Below are 21,831 nucleotides of genomic sequence, written 5' to 3'. Positions count from 1 at the left end.
GGAGGAGGTTGAGGGGAGGTGAAGGGGTATGACGCAATGGATCATGGGAAGGGAGGTTACCTACGTCTGCCGGATCCTGACTAGGCCTCAGTGGGCTTGCTCAGTGCCTACCAACCGGTTCAGCTTTGGTCAGCGGGTAATACAACAACACAATGGTGAGTGTGCTGATGGCTATTGTCGTCTTTCTGCTGCATTGTTGTGCATCGTATTGTTGATCAAGATCCATAGTTTTTGTTAGGAAGAAATCCTGTTACAGCAAGTGATAATATTTTTCCTGATACACAGTGCTTCAATTTGGTGATTACTGGCTGATTCCAAATTTATACACGAAACGAAAATTTATATTCGGAGGGTCAGTTGCAACGATTGTTTACTGCGTGTATACATAATTCTACATTAGTTTCCGTAACAAATACGATACTATTTATTTTTATTTACGATGATACCTAAAACGATACAAAGAAACGTAGTGGATTGTGACGATTAGATGTTATAACAATGTTATAATAAGAAAATTACATCTGTCTCCAGTTACTAATTACTTAATAGTGCTTTTCAACTGCATACATTGTACTGTATATTAGTTCTTTGTAAACTCTTAAGTTGACATATTTGTACAACAATTCTTACGACTTTCAGTTTCTTGTTTAATAATTTGAAACTATATCTAAATAATAAGTATATTCTACAGTTGCTCTTAATAATTAAAATAATATAATAATAATAATAATAATAATAATAATAATAATAATAATAATAATAATAAATTGGTAATGATATCTAATAAATTGAAATATTAGACAAATTATAATAAATAAATTATTTTAGTAAATTCACTATAACATTTTAAAGTTTGTTCTCCGTAGTGGTGGTATGTTTGTATAATTACTGTCTACGTTGTAGTTTGGGACAAGCTTTTGTAATAGTACAGTATATGTATTGAATAATTTGAGTATAATGCAGTAGACAGTCGGGTAATAATAATAATAATAATAATAATAATAATAATAATAATAATAATAATAATAATAATAATAATAATAATAATATCTTCTATTTATAGTATAAAAAACACATAATCCCTGTATTAATTCTGGAGCATTATAAAGAAACAAATGTTAACTGTGGCCACTTATGGCTAACATTGAAGGAAGGAAATAATTGAAGATATTTAAATGAAGAATTAAATACAAGCAGTTTCGTTCAGTTTTCTATATAAATAGAAAATAATGTAGTCGAAAAAATCTTATTGGTTGAAAATAAATACAGTAATATAACTTATTGAAGCATTAGTAAATATTCAAGTTGAATATATTTTCCAATGTCTTAGAAATATTATACTATTTGATGCAAGAAGCAAAAACTTCTGCTCTTTAAGTATAGGACGAATAGCACTATGCTACTCCACTGAAATGCTGATGCTAGGAACAATATCACACTTTTGAAAAAGGGCCGCGGTGGCTCAATGGTAGAGCGTTCACCTCTGGTACATGGGGTCCCTGGTTCGATCCCAGTTTACGTCAAGTGAACTTTGTGGTGGACAAACACCGTGTGCGTGGGTTTCTCCGGGGTTTTCCCGTTTTCTCCCACTTTATTCATTCCACCATTTTATTAATTTTTCATCATCATCGTCTACTTTAGCCTAGCCGGCATAAGTGTAGGACGTAAAACTTAAAGATTTCATTGCGTTTATTTACTTTTGAAAAATAAGTTGCTACACGCTTGTAAAAGCTCTTTATCTAAACTATTGTCTTAACTAATTTTGAAATCTTATTTATGATATAAAAATTCAAAAACTATTAATTCTGTTCCTTATAACAGGTATTTAACATCTTGAAAATTAAACATTTGTTTGTATTAATTCAACATATATAAAAAAAACATGCGTGTATTTAGCTTGAAGTAGATTACTTAACAATACTTTCCAGCTCCTGATATTCCTTAACAATTCATTTTCGCTAACAGAAATGAACTTTCTTTCCGACTTCTATAGCTCAGAGTCATCTTGAATAGATTATACTAGAAATGTCTATTTTTTCACAAATAAGTGAAAACGATTTTAATTTTTTGATTTCATACTTTTGTTACTTCCATATAATTCGAAGAACAGAAGGTTCTGTCCATACTACCCTGAATATAGGCAACCACACATTACTTTCTGTTTTACTGGTTGCATAACAAGCAAGGGCCGGTGGAACAAACTATTCACAGAGAGCGACAAATTCAATTGCTTTATTTTTTGGCAACAATTGAGGGGTTCGATGCAATAAGGGCGTAAGTCTGAAACATGCAGTCGTAGAAAAACGATGTTAAAAATTTAGGTAGTGTTTTTTCTTACATAAAACAATGTAATATGCAGCATTTTATTCCGATATTGAGTTAAAATGTTACCAGGAGGCTAAACAAGAATGGCAAAAGCCACAAATGTGTTTGATGCAAAAAAGGGCGTAAACTCGCTTACGCCCTTATTACATCAAACTCCTCGATTTTAGAATGAATGATTTTTTTAAATAAAATAGGATGTTTGTGTGAGAATATAAGTAAATAATAGATCAAAGAATTTGTAATTTGTATTCTGTCATTAGAAGGAAGTCACTTGCTTCCAATAGGGAATTTTGTACGACCTTCTCTTGGTTTCTCCGTTTTATCATCTTTAATAACGTTATTTAATTGTAATCTTCTGCTTTCCCTTACTATTTTATCTCCACTGTTATTTAGTTTAATTAGATCTAATTGCTAGAAATGGGAGGCATTTAATGGAAATATTTTTTTTAAAAAGAAAGTATTAAATACAATTATGTTACTACTTAACATGACTTACTACCTATTTAGATAAAATGTAATATAAATTATTTTAATTTATTTCTGTAAAATATATAGAGCAAACACATAAGAGGATAGCTCAATCAATTTGCCAATAACTTTAAACAATTTATCATAATGTGACTCAGAATTTTCAATTTCTCTTTTAAATTTCGAGAACTAATGTTATTATTGATCCTTCTTGCATAGATTATATTAGATTATATTAGACTAAGAAAGCCTAACAAAATATTGACTTACTTTCCTAATTGTAGTCAAAGTGTGCAAAGACTTCCGGATTAGGAGAAGGGAAGCACTATTGCTATTCCAGTTTTTGGAAGTGCTGAATCTGTTAAAAATTGTGTTGTTCAAGTGGATTTTTGTTAGTTGCCAAAGTATTACAATGTGCAGTTGCTCCCTTGTGCTCTGTACTCACGTTAAGATCAGAGCTCGAGTAATATTTATGTTAATAGGACGGTAACAAAGATTTGACTCGTAAGGCGACCTAGTGCTTATAAAAGTACAATTAAAATAGCCTTCCAAAGTGTTACAAACTACTTGAAATTTATTTGGGGTGATTTAATTCTCCCAAGAGATTGGCAAATATATACTATTGATTTCAGCTTTTCAAGTGCAGCTCTCTTGATTGGGCTATGGCCAGCCAGCCAGTTTTTATTTGTGCGATATGTGGGCAACATATAAAGGATGAAAACAATAACTAAGATTTAGGGTTTCAGGCATAAATCTTACTTTCTAGTGTTAAATGGAAACTTTTAGCACACGTATAAGTTCATCTCCAGATTTGTTCTAAGTAAAGGGAATTGTAACTAAATTCATCAATTTTTGGAATGCTTTTGAACTCTAACGCACATTACGAAAAAATACAGAAACGAAATGATAATAATAAATGCACATAGCACTGAAAATAATTTAGATTCTTTTAAATAGCTTTTGAATAACACAGTGACACATTTAGATGAAAATGTTGAGCGTGCGTTTTTACTTCTTTTAACTGCAGCCAAGAAACCTCGTAGTTCTGATACTGAATTATAAAAGATTTTCAGCTTGGTGAAAAGCATTCTGGGAATCAAGGATGAACTATTTATGTCTGATTCAGTATTCAGCAACACACATACATACATACATACATACATACATACACACGTATGCATAGCTTTCCCAGTTACCACATGTCTTTACGTTGAATGTCGGTGGGCTCCTTCAAGCTATTTTGGTGCATTTACTGACGTCACAGAACGAACAACGGCTGTGACCATACACGGCAACGCCCATTCATGTAGAAACAGATCTATTGCAGAAGGGAGAAAAATACTTATCAGGTGCTACTTTCTTTCTGATTAACTGCCAGCTTCAATGATTTTACTCTTTGTGTCTTTAACTATTTCGTATGCAATACACTGAATCCGCAGATTGATTAATTTATTATGATTTTGGTTCTTGTGTAACAAGAGTATGAAAGACACAGTTCACTATTGAAGTGGGTTCTAAATAACAACTTGAGTTTTATATCTGACGTTTTGTATTCTTACGGGATTTGACTCTTTTAATTACATTTGCCAAAGGACTAAAATTCATATAGCTTGAATTAAATACGAACTCTGTTCGAGCATAATTTTGTTAATAATAGATTACACCTTAAGACCAATTAATTTGTTTAGAATATAAATATATCATAAGAGAAATATATATTATAATTCTTTTTGAAAGAGGATATCCGGAGCTTGTTGAATAATTAAAGCAATGATACTATATTAAACTTAAAAAATTCTAAACTACAACTGACAAAAACCGTCAGTGCGAACAGCTCCTCGCACTAGGAACTTCATGATTTGAACGCATTCTCTCGTATAATTCTGACGTATGAGAAGCTATTTGCTTATTATTATTAAAAAAAACAAATAATAATAATACAATAAGACACGTATTAGTATAATTAACATAATTTTAATATTTTATAGTGTCCATAACAATATCTCCAGGACCCAGTTCCAACCTGGTGATTATGTTCATTTCGATATTGTAGGTTGATATTCTCGGAATATGTTTCGTCACTGTGACTTTGTCGTCAAATTAAAACCATCATTTTGATTACTTCATGTTGCTGAAAATAAACTAGAAGATCTTTAAGAATTACCGATTTAGAATTTCACAATTATGCACCAGATGACATTTCTTTATGTATGTCCAAAAATGCATTATTATTAATAACTACTAGATGATAATCTTCAAAGATAGAATGATTTACATTTTTTAGTCCAAAGAAATGTAAATACTCTCTAAAACCTTTATTTCAATTAATTAGTTTCACTCGCACAAACAATTAACCTCTATTAAAGAAAGTTTATTTTAAAGTTATCACTTTTAACAATAATAGTCTTCCATTTATTAATCTTTACTTTTGGAAGATTAGTTAGAAACTTTAGCAGTTACGTAAAGCACAGAACATGGCATTACAACACTAGAATTACAATTCAAGTAAATTCTTACTTAATGCCACTGCATTAAGAATAATCCATTTATTTATTAGGAAACAAAGTGAAACGCTTGATTACAATTTTGTCAGATAGTTAAATTGTATGACAAATTTCACCCTTCCGGTCGGGCCACTCGGTCGAAAAAGTGTAAAACGCTTTTTCAGGCCAGCCACCCTGAATGAGGTTTTCCTGGGTTTTCCTCATTCACACCAGGCAAATGCCGGGGTGGTACCTAACTTATAGGTGCCAGGCCGCTTTCTTCCTTCCCTTTCCCCGGATTGTGTGCTCGCCGAGGGACGTCATCCCTCAAAACGTGACGGCTAAATGGCCTTAGATGCCGAAAGCCCAGAAATCTAAATCCTAATTCTAATCCCTAAATTTCACCCTGAGAATCAATTCCAAATTTTATAATTCTTTTTTCTTTTATTCTCCGCCTTACATTTCTAATACACTGAAATAGTTTGATTAGTAAATTTTGGGATAGTACAAACTCTCTTTCACCAAAATTCCTTTATAAGGCTAATAAATTGCTAATATCTAGAAGTCGGCAGTTACCGAAGAAGTAAATATGAAATAAAATTTTTGATTTTTGCGTTTAAGCTTAAGGAGATGGATTATTAACAATCGAGTGATAATGAAAGGCTAGTTGGAATGACAATGTCGGAAAATTCCGAGAAAACCCCGAACATGATGTTATTCACCGCAAGTTCACATAGCATAGGTTCGAACCAGAGGCCTCATGCACCAGAGGTGAACATTCCCTCTCTGAGGCACCGTGCCCTTCTACCAAAGAAGTAGGTAGAACTTCCTTGAAGCAACCACATTATTACTGAAGATCCGCGTGTATCCTTATAGACCAATTGAAGCAGTGAGTGGAAATGTAAAATATTCCATAAGAGCAATTTCTATGCTAAATATCCAATCTCATTATTATTATTATTATTATTATTTGATATTTGGGAAATGAAAGATCTTAGTATATGGTACAAATGTCAAATATAAATATATTTTGTATAAGCTACGATATTTCCAGTAAGGAATATTTATTTCATGTTATAAAAGTAATGTGTTGTGGAATTTCCCCCTTTTTCCATTCACTGCTTCAATTATAATTTAACTGAACTTAGAAACTTTGTGTTTTTTTTCTTTAAAGGGTCGTTGGATTGATTTCTCTTCCGTTTAGTGTTAATAATATCTTATCTGTAGATTATCTAGTTTTGTCTTTCATTTCTGCTATTTATTTTATCTATTATTTCACAATTAGTTATTTACATTTGTCATTTATCTCTGTAACCAAAAGGACATAAACGCGCCACATTCAATTACATTTAATTTGTTAATTAGCTTCTATAAACTCATAAAATATAATGCTATTACAAATTATCCACTGGGAGGTGCAAAGTTACCGTCAATTAACCTCTTTATCTTGACTTTTGGCATAAGTGTTATCGGTATTTATACCTCCCATTAATTATAAACTTTTGTCTATCTTTTTTCCTTCCACAACATCTTCTATCACGTCCATCAGATTAGAATTTCCTTTCAATCTTCACATTTCAAAAATATTTAGGTGATTGCCCTTGTTTTTGTGTAGTCTCCACTATTTTACCCTGTAGATTGAAATACGCACACGAAATTTCGATGAGTTGTTTCTTAAGAGGAAGCGGGAGTGGATACTGCTAGTATGAATTAAGATATATATATATATATATATATATATATATATATATATATATATATATATATATATATATATATATCAGGTTTGAATATATATATCAGGTTCATATATAATATATGAATATAATTGAATATATATCGGGTTTGCGAAGTTTTTTCTTTTAATGACATCATATTTGTTTAAACGTCCCACGATTACGCACTGAGGCTAAAAAAGAATGTGGTGAAACAATTAATAATGATGGGATGACGAAAGTGGAAGGAAACGGGAAAATCACGAAAAACCAACGCAGATGGTTTTGTTCACCACGAAACCTACTTGGTGGGAGCTGGGATCGAACTATGGACCGCATTCGCCAGAGGTGAGTGCTCTACCATTGAGCCACCAAAGTCTCAAATGACACCAAAGTTCAATATAAACGGGAGATACATAAATGTAGATGTATCAATGGAAGCTTCATGGTCATGTTAAAGTTGTAAATCATTATGTTAATAATTGATTTTCTTATGAAGCTTTCGCTCCTTTAAGCTTTTAATTGATACTAGATGTACCCAATCCTGTTTTCTATTAACGGTATTGACTGCCTTTGCTATCTTTGTGTTTTAATCTTATAGATTTATATGGGAAAACATTTTCCTTTTTCCTTTCAAACGAATAGCGATTTTAATATATATTAGTAAAAGTGACTAAAGTAACAAATATATTAATAACACTTATGAAAAAGTATAGACAATCTACCAACATACTTGTTGCTTTAGTCTTGTTGTTATTTCCCAAGGTAACAATTCCATTATTGACATTTGCGATATTACTACATAAGGAATTATTTTAAAAGAAAATCTAAGATGTTCAAACATCAGTCCCTTAAAAAAGAGAAAGTTTCCACTTACTGTTTCCCAAAATACATACTCCTAATTTTTTTTTTTTTTTTTTTTTTTTTTTTGGAGAAACTACATTCGTGTTTGTCCTTATGACACTTTTACCAAAAGATAGAAAAGCTGTTACATAGATATTTTTCTTTCTTTTTTCCTTAGATGAGTTTTTTAAAGTTTCCTGCGAGAACAATTTTTTAAAAATAAAATTTGTCTGGAGAGAACGAGTAATTCAAAGCAAAATTTGCACAATTTTTCACTTTCTAAAAAAGTAAATGTGAAGCAAATGGTAATAATAAAATTCTGACGATATAGCGTCTTAAAACTTGAAAAGTACCGCGAATTTTTAATAGCTTCAATTTGGTTATTTTATGTATTTTATGGTTAATAATATACTCTTCAGTCACTTCATAACTCTTCAGTAAAATTACAACAAATACGCAGGGAAAGTACTTTCTTGTTAAGTTGCACCGTTGTTAAGCTACGGTATCACGAAGGATAAATTTATATTAAACTATGATTCACCTTTACTATTGTTGTTAACTTATCAATTATTATCATTTTACAGTAATGTCACTTCATGTTATGCTTAACAACAATGCAATATGTTTTTAGCACATTTACTAGTATTTGTTTTGTATATTTATTGTAAAATTTTAATTTGTAAGTTCAATGACAATATAACTTCCACATTTTAATTTTGCTTTTCATTTTTAGAAATAATTGCGAGACTTTTACTTTGAACAATTTTTTTAAAAAAATTCATGAAGTTTTCTTTTTTGCACACTATTTTCACGTGAATTTTACTATTGCTCAAGAAGGTTATGAACAATCTTATTTTTAACTCTTCAAGCTGTTATACTATGCGGCAGTTGAATTCATGTTTGCCGGAAACCAATGAGCTCGTCATGATACACTATTGCCGAACTTCCGGTGAGAAATATGCTCTCAGAGAGCGAATATTTGTACTAGTACATAATGTCAAGGTTTCCATGTCACTAAGAACATAAGAGCATGTCGGTTGAATCCTATTTCAACATTACATGAAAGCGGATTGGCTGATGTAAGAGAAGCGATCAAGGTCAATCGTCAATACGACATCCGTGCATAATAGCAGTAGTAGAAATTTATATACATATATTTTGTAGTTTTTATTGTAAATTCACAGAATCATTGGAGTTAATGTGTCTATAAATGATAATATTTTTATTGACAACATTTTGTACTTTGTTGTTGTAGGCGGATAAGGAAAAGAAGAAGAAGAAGAAGGCAGCAGCAAAGGAGGAAGCTCCTCCCCCTGAGCCTGCACCTGCTGCAGCTCCCGAACCCGCACCAGCACCAGCAGCTGAGCCCGCCCGCCAGAGCTCACGGGGATCCAGGAAGGCCAAACGATCCGGTAGCAATGTCTTCTCCATGTTCTCCCAGAAACAACTCGCCGAGTTCAAGGAGGTGAGACTACAAGGCCAAAAATGTCAATTAAATAGCTAATCATTAACAAATGGCGTCTTTAATGCTGTTGCCAGGAAAACGTGCTCCTCTACCTTTACGTGTTCTTCTGCCCCTGGCACTAAACGTCTAAGAGCTTAAACAGTCCAACTTCCGATTCCAATAGACTACCTTTCAAAGTCGATATTACTCGACTTAATATTTAAAATCGGTACCGTGAGTCTATTTTTTTTTACATCTTGCTTCCTCCAGGTCGAAAAGACCCTCTTCAGTTTCACTTTTCCTCTTCCCATGCTGCAGGTAAATGAATTTTTCATATCTATAAAGTTCATCAGTATGACCTATTTGACAACTCTATAGTGACAACTATCAACTTTTAGCACTCGCTTCCCTATAGTGTGGCTACAAAACGAAGCGAAGCTGTTTTTTTTTAAATATGGAACCATAAAATATAAGGGCATATGTCGTTTAAATCCTTAATTGTAACGTGAAACGCTTAAGTTCTATAATGAAAGAAGAGTTTGTGAGGTCTGTAAGTAACAGGAACTTAAATTAATTGGGCAGTTAAACAACTGGCAGTTGAGGAATGTGTGGCCAGATCACTACTTTTTTAATAAAAAAAATCTCTGTCCATTACTATAATTCAAGTAACTCCACTTTTGATCTTACAACCCTGGGTGAAGGCAAAACAGCCAACACCATTTAGTTTAGTTGACCCCAGTCGTCCCGCATTCAAATACTAACAAGACTCAAAACTGCTTGACTTTGTCTCACTGGAATCGGAAGATAAGTCCAGCTAGGACATTAGTTTAATATGATCTTAACATTCCTTCATTGCTATGTCAAAGTAAGTAATGCCTAGTTTTGAAGCCTATAACCTATAGATTCAGAAAATGGGCTACATGTACTTATCGAACGCTTATGGGGGAGATAAAATCTTTTTTTAAATACTTGTTTCTGGCACCATAATTACTGTGACCACGGGGACAAACAACAACAACGATCAGTTCGAAAAAATCGTTGATTTACATTAAGTAGGAAAGAAATTCTCTGATAAATTGACGCGAGCATCTGCGAAAGGGATTTTATTTTAAATTAACTATTTTAATTTTCGTCGGGTTCTATTTTAAGATATTTTATGAAAATTGATAGTTTACGAAAAATACAATTTAAATTTATGGATGATAAATTTTTAAACGGTTTATAATTTTTCCATAATTAGAAAATGAAAAGAACCGTATTTTTTCCTTACTGACTTCTTGAGTAAGTCGATTGTCAGGAACTTCCTTAGGAAAATCCATAATGCGAAACTACTTTCGGGCCCATTCTATCCTAATCTTTCTAAATCTACGTGTCAGGAATCAATTTCTGAAGTTGCTTTGAGTATTTTAGAAGCACTCCACATTAGTATACGACATGTAATTAGGACCTCAAGTTGGTACTTTTACAGTTCGATTTTAAATGTGTATTAACCAAATGATTACTGATGGTAGCTCATAGACTGTAAAATTGAAGTACATGGTTGAGAAAAACGCGTTGTCATTTAATTGCTGCTAATTTTTTAGGATTAAGATTCATAGTAAAGTAGACAACGATCGGATACTCTATATTTTGAAATATATTTCTGCACTCCACGCTTATGTAGTGGCTAGCGTGCGAACCTTTGTTACATATGATCTCAGGTTTGATTCTCCCTGGGAGAGCATTGAACGCATTACGGTATCAGTCTTGATACTGAAATCGAACTTCAGCAAACAAACAATAAATAACAAATGTAAAAGTTTCTTTCAAACTAACGCTATTGGAAAATACAATTTTTCATGTTTTCTACTATATTACTGTAATTATAAATATATATTCTCTTATAGAATTATCAAAACGCAACTTATATCAGAACTGGTATGTTTTGAAATAGTGAGTGACTACAACAATTTAACACGCAAACTATCCTAAGACCATTTTCGCAGCATTCATGTATCATATGTGCTTGCTGCATTCGTATAAATCAAAACACCTTATTACAGTGTTGACAACCCACGCCAGTCTCCTTGTTATCATAGAATATTCATCATACGAGATGCATTCCATTCGAAATAACTAACTAGGCAAGAAGTATTACGTAAATTAAACACTGCTGCAAAGTATAATTTAGTTAGTCAATCGTTATGCTTAGGTAGTTGAACGATGTGTTAAGTTTGTTAGGAAACAGGATATGCAGAACTAAAATAAATTACTTAGGTACCATAGTGTAGCTTATAGAGTCTGTGTATTTATGATAGGATGAGAAGTTCGTTTATTGTCATTTTGTATTCAATAATGTATGACAAAGTGTGGAAAGCCAAAATATGAGATAATTTAATACAGTTCTAAGAGACAACCTGTAGGCGGTCGTCAATAGTTTGTTATATATGTAATAAATAAGAAAGATTGAAAAAATACTATTTACTGTGGCATTCAGTGTAGTTATTTGTAGTCAATTATTTTTACTGCTTAACACTCAAATACAAAGTTGCAGTTATGTTTCGAAATTTATACTTGAAAGTTGTTTCATATATCAGATTACGGTTCTATGTATCTGTAATTTATGGCTAACGTGGTTCTTTTCGTTCAATTTGTAGTTTTTTCAGAGTTCTTTTCTAATTCAAATAGTTACGTTTCCAGTAATAAGTTCCTTTATAACTCGTTATTCACTTAATTTGCCCCGTGTTTTTCTTTGTATTTAATAATATTTTTTCTTGGTGTTTCTATGGCTACATGTGAATAAATAATTAATTATTAAATGTGTTTGGTTAAAGTTGATTGTTAATTTTGCTTAACAATTATTTTGTGTGATGAAATTCCTTGAAAAATTCTACATTTAAATGCCATCAACTAATTATACACTTTTTTTTAACAGTTGCTTTCAATATTAATGTTAGGAATAGGTTTAATTTGGTTTACTTCTGTTTTCAATCTAAACTGTACCGAAAATGAATCTACATTCTAGAGGATATGAACATTTTGTAATATGAATTTAACGTTAGTACTTAGTTGATATTAGATTATGTTTATCTCATTCACTGATCCGATTACTATGACTTGTTTATGTGATTCGTCACGTAATCCGATCACTCTCAATCGTAGCAATAATTATTACCAACTATAATTGTTCCCAAATTATTAAATAAATATTACATTTAGCAAATTGCAATCACGTAATAGATCTTAGCTCTGATAATGTGCAGTAGAGACAAAAGATATGATTCATATTTCTGACTCTTTCTGTTACATAGGCTTTCCAGCTTATGGATGCCGATAAGGATGGTGTCATTGGCAAGAACGACTTGAGAGCCACCTGGGATTCCATTGGCCGTTTGGCCTCTGACAAGGAACTCGATGAGATGCTGAGCGAGGCATCTGGACCAATCAACTTCACTCAGCTGCTCACATTGTTCGCCAACAGGATGTCAGGCTCAGGAGGTACGCTTTCTGTTATTTCTTCCATCTCTGATTATAAAATTTAAAGTGCATAAAATAAAATGTTTGTACAACATAAAAATAAACTTTCCTTCTATAAATTTTTATATTATATATCAAAATATACACATTAATATTAATAGAGATATAATAAGTTTTGTGCATATATGTATCTACGTGCTAGATATCAATATATTTGTTTTCAAAAATTTATATATATCACATTTCAAATAATATGTATCAATTTCAAATTATAATTAATATTTTGATGATTATTGAAAGCAATCATACACTTTATATTTTGTGGATGAGTAGACCAAGCGATTGTTACCATTCACTAGCAGGCTTTGCAGTTTAGTCAGCTTGGTTAATTGATGTTTAAGCCCTTTTCCAGCGCCGAGGCTATGTGAGATATGTCCTACTGCTTACAGCCGAATCCGAATCACTACACTTTTTTTAAAAAAAATACGAGACAAATAACCGGAATCAAATCTAGGATCACGTGTACGGAAAGCATGCACGCTAGCTAATTGGCACTAAGGGGCATTGCATTCGATAGATTTTTATCAACTATGTGCTATTGTGTATTTCTACAAAATAATATTTCCTATAAAGCTAACAGGTTCAACAACTGTTTCTTTTGACTCTAGTAATTGCATCAGATTTAAAACGTAGTCAACTTCCTATTATTTGATTAACATTTATATTAGTTTTAAATTAAATATTAATAACATGTGGTTGATAGACATGGTCCAGAATTCCATTTCCGGTGGAAGAGCATAATATCCGTCTCCTTTATCCTAAAGGGCATAAGCGTGGGATGTTAAACTAAAAAACTTCATTTATATAAAATATGCCATTAAGAAACTCGAGTTTTGGTTTAAATCTTACTTCAATCCTTTCAGTATACACAAGCAAATCAAATCATACATACATGCTTAAATCAATTCTTACACACATACTGCTAAGGAACATTAAGCTCAGATTAATCAATTAATTGACAGCTTATCTAATTAATATCGTAGTTAATAACGTATCTAAAGGGGTGAGCTACATAGGAACAAACTTAAAAGTAAGTTATTTACACAAATGTTCGTCAATGGAAAGCTATTTGATTTTTAAATACTTACACTAAGACTTACCTACATCATAATTAGATTTTGAAATAATTGGTATTTAATTTAGTACATTAAAATTTCTAAACTAAGTTAAAATAAGAAATTTTGCGGGCATATTGAAAGAAATTTCTTTAATTTAATTTGTTCTTCATTTCTAGAATTAAATTATCTTTATTCAGAAAAAATCAATTATTTCAACCATTTGCAAAGATATGGTTCTCTTTCTTCATAAAATAATCTAATACAATCAGTTGCGATTACTGTAGTGAGTATTTGTCATAATAATTTTCTCCTATTTCTTCGTTGAATCACCTTAATCAACATATAAGCTCTGTTATTCCTCTTGATATTGTAGTATTAGCTTGGTTAGATATATGTTTAACATAAGAATAAATATTACTTTACAGGTTCTGATGATGATGAGGTCGTAATCAATGCCTTCAAGAGCTTCGATGAGAACGGCAAAATTGACAGCGAAAAGTAAGTACAAACATAAATTATAACAGACTTAGATTAATATGATATTAAACTCTTTCCTATAATATTAGTTTCAAAGGAAAAAAAAGAGCTTTGTTGGTTTAAGCAGCATTCTCTTTGTCTTCTTTTGAATACTGGTCTTAATTGTAACATTTTTTTTATTATTTTTCATCGTAACTTCTTTTGTGCTTTATTATTGTCTCCTTTGATTTGCTTCTTAACAGTATAACATTAACATTCTTTCAATATTATTAAACCTCTTAAAATTATGAAAAGTAACTTCAGTTCGGACCAAAGTTCCTTTTGACCTTGAAGTTCGTACATAGAATAGGCTTATGGTACTGTCGAATTTCAACTGTCAACATATTTCAGATTAGTCATTGCTCTAGGATTTAAATATGTATGAATAATAAGAAAATCATACATAAAGTGGTCGGAATGACTGTAACATGGCACATATTGAGAGGATGAGCCTTTGGATGCTCTCTTGTGGTATGACAAGTCATGTGACTTCGATACGATGCCACAGCTCAGCAGCTGTAGCTGATGGAGTTCACAAGTGTAAGAGAAGTTGTTCAACAATATATAAGGTGATGTTCAATCAGCGAAAGATCAAAAGAACGAACCAGCCAAAGATGTATTGTGTCCATTCAGAAGGAGTACTTCTGTAAGACAGTACGTACAACATAAGAGCGCGCGTCCACGGCAGAACCTGCACTAAAGGGACCAAAATCGAGTCCACAGCTTCATTAGTGTTCCTTTGGCTGGATATATCTTTGTCAATGCGTATGAGGCACAAACGGCTACGAAATCCTCACGCCATAATGCCCAGTGCAGGACCGACGTGGTTATGCAAAATGCAGGCGTCGTTCAGCCTAGTTCCATGATGATGCTGCAGACAGAAGGGGATTTGTCAGATTCGTCCCTTCATGGGCAACTTTCGCGACACGATTGTGATCTCTGATACTTATGCTGTGCAGTCAGTAGATGTCACAGCAATGGGCGCCGTGGAAATATGATCTGCTCTGCTAGATAACGTAGAACTGTTCTTGGAACTCTGAGTTCTGTGCAGCAGTCTCCAGTGCCTGAGCCTGTATACGGGATGTGACTGTCCGATCCGCCAGAGTATATGCCATGTGACTGTCCACATGCGCTGCTCTGTGGCCCCATTCTGACCAATACGGACACCAATGTTGTGGAAGGATAAGCCATATTATTCACAATACATCACCATTCGTCTGCTATCAAAGACTGAAACCTACTGGAAGGATTGTTGCATTTGACGACAACCCATGTTTTGGCCGTATACACACACTCACGTCACAGCAACCTTCGTCTATCGCTGAACTGTGGCTTCCTGGCCGGCCTCTGCTTGTTTGCACTATATGGTATGCCCGGCGCCTCTGCAGCTTTGTGCTAATCAATTATTTATCCTTTCTTGCTCTACAGATTCAGCAAACTTGAACATCCTACGATGTCTCCTTCTTGGTGTTGCATTTTTAATCGTCATCTCTGACCTGTCTAAGTTTGAAAAAGATCTGGGAATGATATTTCTATAGACATATTATATTACTTCAAAATTACCTCCAAGGAAACATTTCTCACAAACGTATAATTTCAATTTTTTTCGCACCATACGATTAGAAATTAGTTTAAGTTGTAAATAATAAGATGAACTGGAAAAAACACATGTTAAACATTTCATGATCACATTAGATATAATTACCTTAGAGTGGCAATAAATAAATGATTGTCATAATAAAGTGTTATATTCCAGTCTTTCTGAGACGACAGATAACATCTTCGAAAAATTTATGAAATGTTTAGGCTGGTTTTCAGTTAAGCCTTTAATTCTTAAGATGATTTATTTAGAAAATATTTAGAATTGTAGATAATTATATTTGGTGTTCCTTTACTTAAGGAATGGGGAATGAGCATGATGATAGATCTTAATAATTTGAAGTACCAATAATGACATTGGTACACTGATGGATGAACCATAATCTGACCATCTCCTCTTCCTTTTGTAACAATTAACATGGTATACTTCTCACTAAATGTTGTCAGTTATATCCTGTATTAATGCTTCGTATAATATTCTGTAGATATAACTCACTTATCAATATGAAATACGTGTTTTACCTATTCTTTCTTATGAAAAGTAGTCTTAGAAGTTGTTTACTGTACCAAGTAGCAGCTTGTGTTTAATCTTAGAAAAAAAATATTTATTTGTCTTCACTATATGCAATAGGAATTTAGTTGGTATCATTGATTAAACTAATTAATACTGAATTAACAAGAGTAACGAAGAACAAGGAACAAATTGGTGAAAATTAGTTATATCTTAGTTTCTATGTATTGTTGTCTATTGTCTATGTTCAAATTTGAGAGTTGTTTCCATAGATCAATTAGGTATTATTTCTAACAATTTTGAACGTTGAGAGCTCATAAAAAGAACTGCTATTTCACTTTCAAATTTGGTTTTGTGATAAAATTGGACTTATAAAAACAGTTACTAATTAATTCGTTCCAATCTGTTGAATTCTCTAAAGTAACGTTGAAATTTTGATACATTTTAGTTCAGTTTTGTCTATTTATGTGGATAGTAATTTATATGCAAATTCTTCCGTATACCTTAAATAAACTTATTTTCTTGTAAGGTGAAAATAAACAGTAGAAATTTAAAATAATATTTTGATGTAAATAATTTACATTCTCTTAAATTAAAAATCAATAACTCCGTACGTAACTTTATGGAAACTTCTAAAGTATATAAACTAGAACTGTGTTTTCGATTAGTTACATTATTATTATATTAAAATGTAATTAAAAAGTTACTTCACTTTTTAGATTTATACAAGCGTGTTACTACGTTTTTATTTTGTTGTTGCGTATTTCAGATTCCGAACTGCCTTGATGACCTTTGGCGACAAATTCACTTCCCAGGAGGTAGATGATGCCTTTGACCAGATGGAAATCGACGACCAGGGCTTCATTAACACCAGCAAACTCATTGCCATGTTGACCGCCAGTGCTGAAGAGGGCGAGGAAGGAGGCGAGGGCGAAGCCGCCTAAACAAGGCCAGTCTTAAAAGATTATAATACTTGTCCAAAATTTATTTCATTTTATATCTCACTTATCTACCATGTTCACTAGGGGATCAGCTCGGCTTAATATCAAAATAAATTGATGAATAGTAAATGATGGATAGGACAATAAAATAAAGTTCGCAACCAAATTAATTTTTTAGCTCTATATTGCTGCTTACTGTCTATATTCTTATGTTATAAAAATAGAAGCAATTTGAAATTTGCTAAGTTACTTTGATTAGTTCAGTTAAGAAATCATAAAGAACTTTTCCTAAAGACCAGGCTCAAATTCTCTTCACAATTTTTACAACTAGTCTTTTTATGAAATTTGTCTATTTTAATAGTTTACATAGTTTCTAAGATATTATCCTTCAGTTTTTGGTTAATAGTACATATTTACGGTTCGATATTTAATAATTACTTAGCATCAGGAGAAATTCTATATCGCTCAGAAATCCTTAAATTTGAAATATTATCTTGTTGTCCATAATCAGTTAAGAACATTTTAAATGTATCAAGTCTATTCCGATAGTAATAATAAAATGTTAAATTTTAAAACTAAAAATGTAATTTATTATGAATTGAATTGTTATTAAATAAGTCATTCTTTTCATCAAGAAATTATTTAAAACACAGCTAAAGATGTTTTTTTTAAACACCTTCATATAATAATAATTATTGTTATTTAAAGCATTACACCAACATTGTAAATTGCTTAAAATGACTCCAATAAAATGTCATTCCTTCATTATATGTAAATTTTCTTTAAAAATTATTACTATTCTTTAAAAGATAGAAACTTTTATGAAAATTTTACAGTGTTTAGGAGATTATTCCCAACACAAACCAAAAGTTCATTTTTGTTTACATGCTGAATTTTTGTTTCCGTTTAAATCTTATTTACCGTTTGTTTTGTTTACAGCTGCCCATTCCATCTGGAGTACAGAGACAATCATGGTAAGTTATTTAACGGAATATTATGTTTATATATCGTGAGAAATAAATACAGGTTGTGTGTAGTATGCTTTATAGCTCTTATAATTTTATTTTTAAAAACATTTTGGACTCCAATCATTGAAATGCTGTAATTTTATACGGATACAGAGGCGAGACAAATAGATATTTTGCTTTTTAAATGTAGTACCTCGAAATTTGCACGTGTATATATTGTATGTAAACTTCATATTTTGCTTTGTAGGACTGAAATAATGTAAAACATTCAAATCTAAGCAAATTAATAAAAAGTGACAATGAAGTAAAGTGACTCGGAGGATGGATATCAGAAATATACAAGGTTTACTGATAAGAACATCTGCACTTTGAAATCGTGTTTTGGCAGCACTGACTGGATTGGCAAGATTAGTCTGTAATAGCTGTGTACGTGCAGTAGTTTGTGCAAATCGTAACATAGATCATGTTCTTCAACAAGATCCTGCAACTTACTACACAGGTCAGCAGGCATTAAAATATTAACCCGGACGCATTCTGTCGAGAAATGGTGATGTAAACTAGTCATCCAGATAATATAGTCTGTCCCTCCTGGATTGTGTTCTGTGGGATTATTTCAAAACTCGAGTCTATGTGAGTAAGTTACAAGTAATTGATGAACCAAAAAGGAACATTGAACGTAGCATTGTGGATTTACCGTGCAATACGTGTCCAAAAGTGATGCAAAATTAGACCATTAGAATTCATTCCTCACACCGTTGCAAACGAAGGTATTTGAACGACATTATCCAAAAAACATAATGATTACTTTGTATTACAGAAAGAAGTATTTCATTTTCACTTTTAATTTCTATTCTATTTCTTTTCTAAAATTCTGACAATCTTGTTAGTAAACCTTTAACTACCTAGTTTTATCATTCCTAATGTATCATTTTTAATCACTTTGAAATTTACCGTTTGTTATATTTTGGATCACGATACATAGTGCTATACTTACCAGTACTTGTGTTGTATTAATTCATTTCTCTCATATTTTCTTCAACTGATTATAGAAAAAGAATTAACAAATGAAGAAGTAGAGGAAAGTGGGTGAATACCGCGCACTGAAGGATCAATCGCGAATTACACAGATATTTTGGGATGAAAAGAACTAAGAAATCAGGAACATATAATCACATCCTGTAACGTTAAACCTATGTATAAGCTGTTATGTCAACTGCATTACATTATAAGAAAACAAACGAAAAAGTGAGAAAGGCAAATGCGCAGTATTCACCACCCCCGTAGGGTAATAGCGCGCAGATAATTTTCTAATATTAAATAATACTAGAACCAATAAAACATAGAAACCAAATATATGTTTATGTATTTAATAGTCTACTGTGTACTATAAATTATAAGCACCTTCTCACTTTGTCTTTCAACTACTACCTAATATTACGCAGCACGTCTTTCAACATGTACTACGCAGTTATTATAGTGTAGTCACATGTAGTGTTTCACTCCTTGTTCGCTACCTGTCATTCGCCATTACACATATGCTGTGTGATATCATGGGGAAACTTTGATGCGCGGTATTCACCCACTTTCCTCTAATGTTAATTTGTCTTATGTTAGTATTACGTTTGTGTAAATAAAGTAATTGCATATGCATTTTCTGTTTACTTTCAGGGTATGATTGATGGAAAGGACTCATCTTCATTACATCAAGATCATCTTTTTCAAGACAACAAACATAATCGCATAGATTGTTTCTGCAAGGAACGGAACGGAGGGGACTAGCAAGGCAATTGCGCAAGCCCACGGCCCCCTTTCACTCTGTGTGTTAGTGTGTGTGTGCGTGGAGGAACACTTCATTGTGCTTCTTCACTTCACTTCACTTTACTTTACGAAAGGGAACAAAGGAAACAGGAAAAAAAAACCTAACACACTTTGTTCTATCTCTTTCCTGTCTCCTTGATTTGTGTCTTCCTTCATTCTTTTCTTCTCTATCTATTTATCTTTCTTCTCTGCTATGGTTCTTCCTTCTATCACACTCTCTACTATCATCTTTCCTTTCTTCTTATCATTTCTCTTCTTCATTCTCTCCGTAATCTTCAACTTCCTACTCAGTTTGTGTCTTATATTCATCTGTGTATTGTTGGAGATTTTATGGGAAGAATAAAGTTAAAGGAGTCCATGATTGTTCTGCACTCAAAAAATAAAATCATGTCATTATTATTATTATTATTTATTTATTTTCTATTCTAGCTTTTACAAAATAAATATTTATCTGGATATAAGGTACAGAAATAACGCCCTTCGAAACGGCAGCTAGAATATTTAATATTGAAAATTTATGTATGTTGTTTCAAACATACTTCTAACTTTATATGTTAAACTAGTCAGAAAAAATTAAAAACAAATGTTTTATTTTGTTTTCAAAAAATAAACAAGAAAAAAGTAACCTGAAACTTTTAAAGTTTTACTTAAACACTCTTCTGAGACTTGGAAGCTGTTAAGATGTATGGAGGTTCCTTGTGTATACTTTTTATTATGATTGTGTACAGATTGAGTGATTGAGAAGATTGAACGAATGGTATACCTAAGAGGGTCATTGTGTTTGTTCGCTATTCTTTACACAAAAGAAATTTACATTAAAATATATATAAAAAAAAAGTGCATGCAAAATGGAGGTGCTCCCATTTTGCTTGCTATTTATGTAAAGAAAAACTGAAAAATAATAAAAATATTTACATAAAACCAATTTTCAAGGAAGTATGTTTCCTCTTATTTTAATTACAGTAATAGGTTTCACTACCGTTTAATAAGAGCACTGGTTATAAGCAGTATTTTGCTATCACTAAGTAATGAAAATGGCGTTATACAAGCAACTGTGCACAATAATTAGTATTATAATGACATACTAATTACTGTGAGTTCTTAGAAAAAGAGATTAATATGACATATTGTAATCAGTTGATGCAGATTGGCTTCCTGAGTAAACCTGCTTCTAAGTTTCGCTTTCAGTGAATGTCTCTTGAAGTTTTATAACACTATGATTTTTAACATTTCAGATTAGTACTATAGAAACATATAAGCTCATAATCACTTTATATAATTTTACATTCGATATTACGAAACTTCTCTCATTTAAACGATTGAATCTTACAACATTCTTGAACAAATGGATGAGTCAAGTATGATTTTATGAGTTCCGCTGTCAATCTAAGTGCTAGGTTCCAAAAGCCACATTTTCGGTTCCAAACATTACGTCTGCTAGATAAAGAAAGCGTAGACTCGTGTGTGTTTCGTCTTCTTTTCTTGTAAATACGTTTTCTTACTTTCCTTATCTTTGGCCCATTTGCTCTTTAAAGATCCTTCTTTCTAAAATTGAAATAAAAATAGCAGTTCTCTTTTACATTCTTGCATTTATCACTCAACGTAAAACATAACCGTTATAACCTT

The 21,831-nt window shown here is 32.1% G+C and overlaps 1 protein-coding gene across 1 annotated transcript; it reads left to right on the top strand.

The window, feature by feature from the left end:
- On the top strand, window positions 1-21,130 carry Mlc2 (myosin regulatory light chain 2). Its single transcript, XM_081734433.1, has 7 exons — window positions 1-155; window positions 9,090-9,299; window positions 12,569-12,755; window positions 14,278-14,350; window positions 17,248-17,427; window positions 18,359-18,393; window positions 20,056-21,130. Exons 1-5 carry the CDS (start codon window positions 153-155, stop codon window positions 17,420-17,422), a joined length of 648 nt encoding a protein of 215 aa, XP_081590559.1. The 5' UTR covers window positions 1-152; the 3' UTR covers window positions 17,423-17,427; window positions 18,359-18,393; window positions 20,056-21,130.
- Window positions 21,131-21,831: the final 701 nt, after the last annotated feature.

This window comes from Thermobia domestica, chromosome 12 (assembly GCF_964235325.1).
Source record: "Thermobia domestica chromosome 12, izTheDome1.hap1.1, whole genome shotgun sequence".
Classification (NCBI taxonomy): Eukaryota; Metazoa; Arthropoda; class Insecta; order Zygentoma; family Lepismatidae; genus Thermobia; species Thermobia domestica.
Note: the sequence above shows the minus strand (reverse complement) of the source record. Positions and strands in the feature narration are given on the sequence as shown.